Source organism: Hibiscus syriacus, unplaced genomic scaffold (assembly GCF_006381635.1).
Source record: "Hibiscus syriacus cultivar Baekdansim isolate YM2019G1 unplaced genomic scaffold, ASM638163v2 tig00110847_pilon, whole genome shotgun sequence".
In the NCBI taxonomy this organism is placed as follows: domain Eukaryota; kingdom Viridiplantae; phylum Streptophyta; class Magnoliopsida; order Malvales; family Malvaceae; genus Hibiscus; species Hibiscus syriacus.
Window position 1 is genome coordinate 342,134 of NW_024062888.1, and position 5,232 is coordinate 347,365.

Here is a 5,232-nt window from a genome sequence, read left to right on the forward strand (position 1 = left end):
AAAATTATGCATCCATCCTTAAATGTACAAACTTTGTGCCCTAACGACATTTTCTTTCAAAGAGAAAATAAACTTTCCGTTTTGTTCTCGGGAAAGTGACAGATAAAGTTGCAAACGGAGATATTAGTTGTATCTTTAATCGTTTTCTATGATGAATTTTGATAAAAATAACTCGTATATCTCTCATAATTTCAATCTGACAAAACAATTCTTATTATAAAAATTTTAAATATCTCATTTTAAAAAATAACACGTGGTCTACTTTTTTTTTTTAAGACTGAGTTAAAAAAACATAGAAGATATAGATTTAAGTGTATTTAATTGTATAAATGATTAATAAAAGTTTTAGTTTGGTTAAAAAAATGAAAGACGTCAAGTAAATGTTTTAAGAAATTCCTACCATTGTATTAACTAATTATCAAAATTAAAATAATCATATTGATATAAGATTGTTTTTTTATTAGTTTGGGATGAATAGAAAAGATAGTATATGTTCAAAAGATTCTTTAATTATTTAACAATGAATATTCTTATATATCGATAAATGTCGTGTTTGAATCCAAAACCTCAAAAAATAATAATAATCTCTTAATCACTAAGATCGCTTAAGTCGTACGATGTATGTTTAATTTGATACTATTGATGGCTTTGTTTTGTATATGAATTTTCCATTAATGCATACTTTCTTTTTCCCAGTTCTCATACGGCGCGTAAAAAGATGAAATAATATAATAAGAATTATGCTATTTATTAATATCAATAAGAATAACTAAAATCATAAATCACCGGAACATGTGATTTTGAATTTGAACTGTAAGTCGAAGTTTGAACAAAATTCAAAGTCCCCTGTACATATAATTTATAACTTTCAGGCGAGATTTGGGTTTCTAATATCAGTGCCTTCGATGGGCCTGGGCAGGATGGGCACCTGCCCAGGGCCCACAATTAAAAAATTATCATTTGAAATTAATCATTTTTATAATTATAGATTTAATTATATTTTTTTGGGTATAATGTTAGAAATGCCCCTAAAATTTGATTAAATAATGACTCTGATCCTTATTCTTTTTAGAGCAATTCGGCCCCTATCGTATCATTTTGAGGCAAAAGGTCCCCTTTGTAGATGAAAATCATTATTTAACAAACGGTTAACGTTCTAAAATAAGGGTCTTTTTATCCTAAAATGAAATATCAGGGGCCAAAATGATCTGAAAAAAATAATGTGTAAAGTAACTATTCTATCAAACATTAAGTACCTTTTTGTCTTAAAATAAAACATTAGGAACCAAAAGGTTAAAAAACGAATTAAATGACCATTTTGATAAACGTTGAGGACTAATTTTAACATTATGTATATTTATTATTAGAGGTCTAATTTTTAAGTTTGCCCTAGGGCTACAAGAATCTCAGAAACGGGCCTTTGTAAGATTATATAACTTTATTCAGGCGAGAAGTTAATACACAAATTTAAGGACTTTCACGAATGAAAGTCAAATAATAAAGGCCTTATTTAAACACAAAAACTTAATATTGGATTTTATAAGAATTACAGGGTAGAGAAGTACCCCCCAACAAAACAGGGAGGGTGCCGGCAAGTCAAGTCTTTGGTACAAATATTTTATAGGCGTCTCATCTTACTTAAATGGGTATACCCTCTTTGAATTCCCTTGGATATGGGAACTTGTCTTTATTTTTTTCTATTATATTAATACTCTCTTGAGCTCAAATATCTGCACTTTTTATAACGTAAACTAGGTATAAATATAGAATTCAGATTGAACATGTTTTGATTTGATCTGATTTTATAAGATTAGATTTTCTTTTAGACCTAATCTTTCGATAAATAAGGCTAGATTAAAACGAGTTTGAATTAAGAGTGAAAAATCTTCGATCCAATCCGAGACAATTAAAAAGTTTATAAAACTAATTTATGCATCATGTCATCGATCGGTTGTCACTATAAATTTCCCTTTCTTTCTTTTTTTCAAAATCAAATCCGACTAATTCTAAGTTTGCAAAAAAAGACTTGCTCCACCTTCAATTGCATATGTGAAAATAGACGATTAAAGGCGGAAACGAGGACGAATCGGCTTTTTCAAAGAGGGCTTCAAGCCAATTTTGAACATAAACATGTACCCTTTTTCATGTTCCGAAGACTTGTAGTTTTCTTATGTGTTTTCTTTGTCAATATAAAGGGCCACCTCACACACCATTGAATGTTCCGAAAGACTTGCCTTAGGGTTGGGATGTGACCTACTAAATCAATATCTTTTAATATTTTAGAATTTAAATTTTAAAATCTTATGTTCGTACCAACACGTATCTATGATATGTAACAGATGTATTTTGTAGATAAGTTTTTATATATTTTTTTCATTTTGATCTCTGTAATATAAAACTATCACTTGAAGACGTCGATAACTGTTAACGACTTCAACAATATCATCGATAATTATCAATGATATACATGATAGTACGAGATTAATCGTTCAAAATATTTCTTAACTATTAATAATGCAGACACATCCTGCAAACACAACTACTTGAACCTAGGTCTTTTAGGGAGAACAACAACGACGAATTTAGAAATATTTTTTAACGTGGACACATATATATCGAAAATATACAATAGAACCGCTATAAATTAATACTCGATAAATTGATAACCTTTATAAAATAATAATTTTTCTTGATGTCGACTTGGGTCCAATGTCTAAATTAATAATTTCGATAAATTAATAAGATAATAATTTTATGGTCCCTTTAATATTATAAATTAACAATTTTATAAAATTACAAATATAACTAGGACAACTTAGTAAAATATGATATTATTATTGTTTGCTTCTTAAAATCTAAATCTATTTAACTAGTGACATCGTACATGTCCATCATTTAATTAGTTAATACAACGCATATATTTTATGTATGAAGAATAATGTAAATTTGTTGAATCGAAAAATCTATTTAAATTAACAAAATTACGCGATCTCGATTAATAAATAGATATTTTATTGTACATTTTTAATATGAGATGAATATAAATAAAATGAATAACTAATAAAAAAATCGAATCGAGACACTTATCTACCTCAAAACACACCTAGCAATACTTCATTTTACCACGTCTCTTCAATCAATGAATTCAATATACAAGATTATTTCACCAAAATTATTGATATTTTACCGATAAAAGGTATAATTCCACCATAAAAGCAAATAAATTTATCTTATTAATTAGATATTTGCCCTAACATGTATTTGAAACTTGTAAGAAAGACTCTTTCTAAAAGCTGATTTGGCTCTCTGTTTTTGCCCAAAGTCAATAGTTTGACTTGACCTTAACAACAATAATTAATATTCAGAATGACTCCAAAATGGACATTATTTAAGAAGGTTCCACAATATTCAAAGCTAGCTTTCGCTGTATCGTTTGCCGATTCATGCACTTCACCCAACAAACTCAATCAAAATCCATTTTGATTCTTCAAAACCTATGCTCTACTTAGCATCAACAGAGCTTGAAGAAAAGATTGAATGAAGATGATGAACGACGTCGTCCAAGCTTCTTCTGCTGATCATAACAAGGAAGAAGAAGAAGAAGATGATGTTCCACTTCCTGGGTTTCGGTTTCATCCTACAGATGAAGAGCTCTTAGGGTTTTATCTCCGACGAAAAGTCGACAATAAACCCCTCAGAATCGAGCTTATCGCACAGATCGATATCTACAAATTCGATCCATGGGATCTCCCAAGTACGTTTTAATCTAGGTCTTTGATTTTTCAATATGGGAAATCGGTTCGGGTTTTGTTTTGAAAGATTGATAAACAAAAAAAATTCTAGGGTTTTCTTTATATCTGTTTGTTTCCTGTGAAAAATACTTCAAACTTCAAAATATTTGTGCAAACTTTATTCATCTGGAAGCTAATAATTACTCTCTTTATTATGTCTGATGACTAATGAAGCAGAAACCAGCAGTTCCGTGGGAGACGGTGAATCGTACTTCTTCTGCAGACGAGGAAGAAAGTACAAAAACAGCATTAGACCAAACAGAGTGACGGGGTCCGGATTTTGGAAAGCTACCGGCATCGACAAGCCTGTTTATTCGCACCGAGATCGTCGAGGATCGTCCGGTCATCCCCAAGCCTGCATCGGGCTAAAGAAAACGTTAGTGTACTACCGTGGAACTGCAGGGAAAGGCACAAAAACCGATTGGATGATGCATGAGTTTCGCCTTCCCAACGACGCCGACGCCGGTCTTTCCGATCCCTACTCTCCTCCACTAGAAGCTGTGAGAAACAAAAAAGCATTACCTTTACTATTCTCGGAACATATTGTTTTTCACACACACCATATAAATCCAGTTGTTTGAATCCGAAACCTCCAAAAATAATAGCATCTCCCGCATTGTTATCTTTATTATCACGTATGGTTTTATAAATCTTTCATGGTACAAACTTGTCTGATATATTCTTTGTTGCCATCATTGCAGGAAGTGTGGACTATTTGTCGCATATTCAAGCGGAACGCATCGCAAAGGAAATACACACCGGACTGGAGAGAAATTGCAGCGAAACGCAGTTCGACTGCCACGCCGAGAGCTCAAATCCGCAGTCCGGGATCCGACATTCACGAGAATTACATAGCCTTCGGCTCTTCGGTTGCTCGAAGCTTTGATGAGAAGCCGGTTTTCGGAGCTATCAGTGGAAGAAACCAATGGCATGCAGAGCAATTGAGCAGCTTGGCTCAAGCTTCATCAATGGTATCATCTTCGAGCCATCCAGATTGTCCAGAAAATAATGATTTCTTCACTCATGCAAACTGGGATGAGCTCAAGCCAGTTGTAGAGTTTGCTCTTGATCCCTTTAGTGTGTAAATAATGGGCTTTATAGTTTGTATTTTTTTGAAACAATTTATAGGTTGTATTTAAATTAACTTTAATTTTATTGTATTATTAGTTTAAATTATTAAATATCGATATATACCCAGGTTTGGTATTGATTCTTGATAGTTGGTATATATACTTGTAGGAATATTAAGGTTAATTCTATTCTTTTTACCTTATGAAAATATATTTCTGAGATTCCATCGTAAAAAACATATTTAAACCTAAAACTGAAACCTTCCATATAAAAGAAGTTATATAATATTACTGTGGAAGTAGTGGAACTGGTAAAAAGTTAAGCTAGTAATTAAACAATAAGACTAGGCCCCTTAAAGATCTTCTTAATG

General features: G+C 31.7%; 1 protein-coding gene across 1 annotated transcript; it reads left to right on the forward strand.

The window, feature by feature from the left end:
* The first annotated feature begins 3,484 nt into the window (after positions 1 to 3,484).
* LOC120143407 (transcription factor JUNGBRUNNEN 1-like) lies at positions 3,485 to 4,878 on the forward strand. Its single transcript, XM_039157736.1, has 3 exons — positions 3,485 to 3,754; positions 3,969 to 4,291; positions 4,493 to 4,878. The coding sequence occupies exons 1-3, from the start codon at positions 3,538 to 3,540 to the stop codon at positions 4,874 to 4,876; spliced, it is 924 nt and encodes a 307-aa protein (XP_039013667.1). The 5' UTR covers positions 3,485 to 3,537; the 3' UTR covers positions 4,877 to 4,878.
* The last annotated feature ends 354 nt before the right edge of the window (positions 4,879 to 5,232 follow it).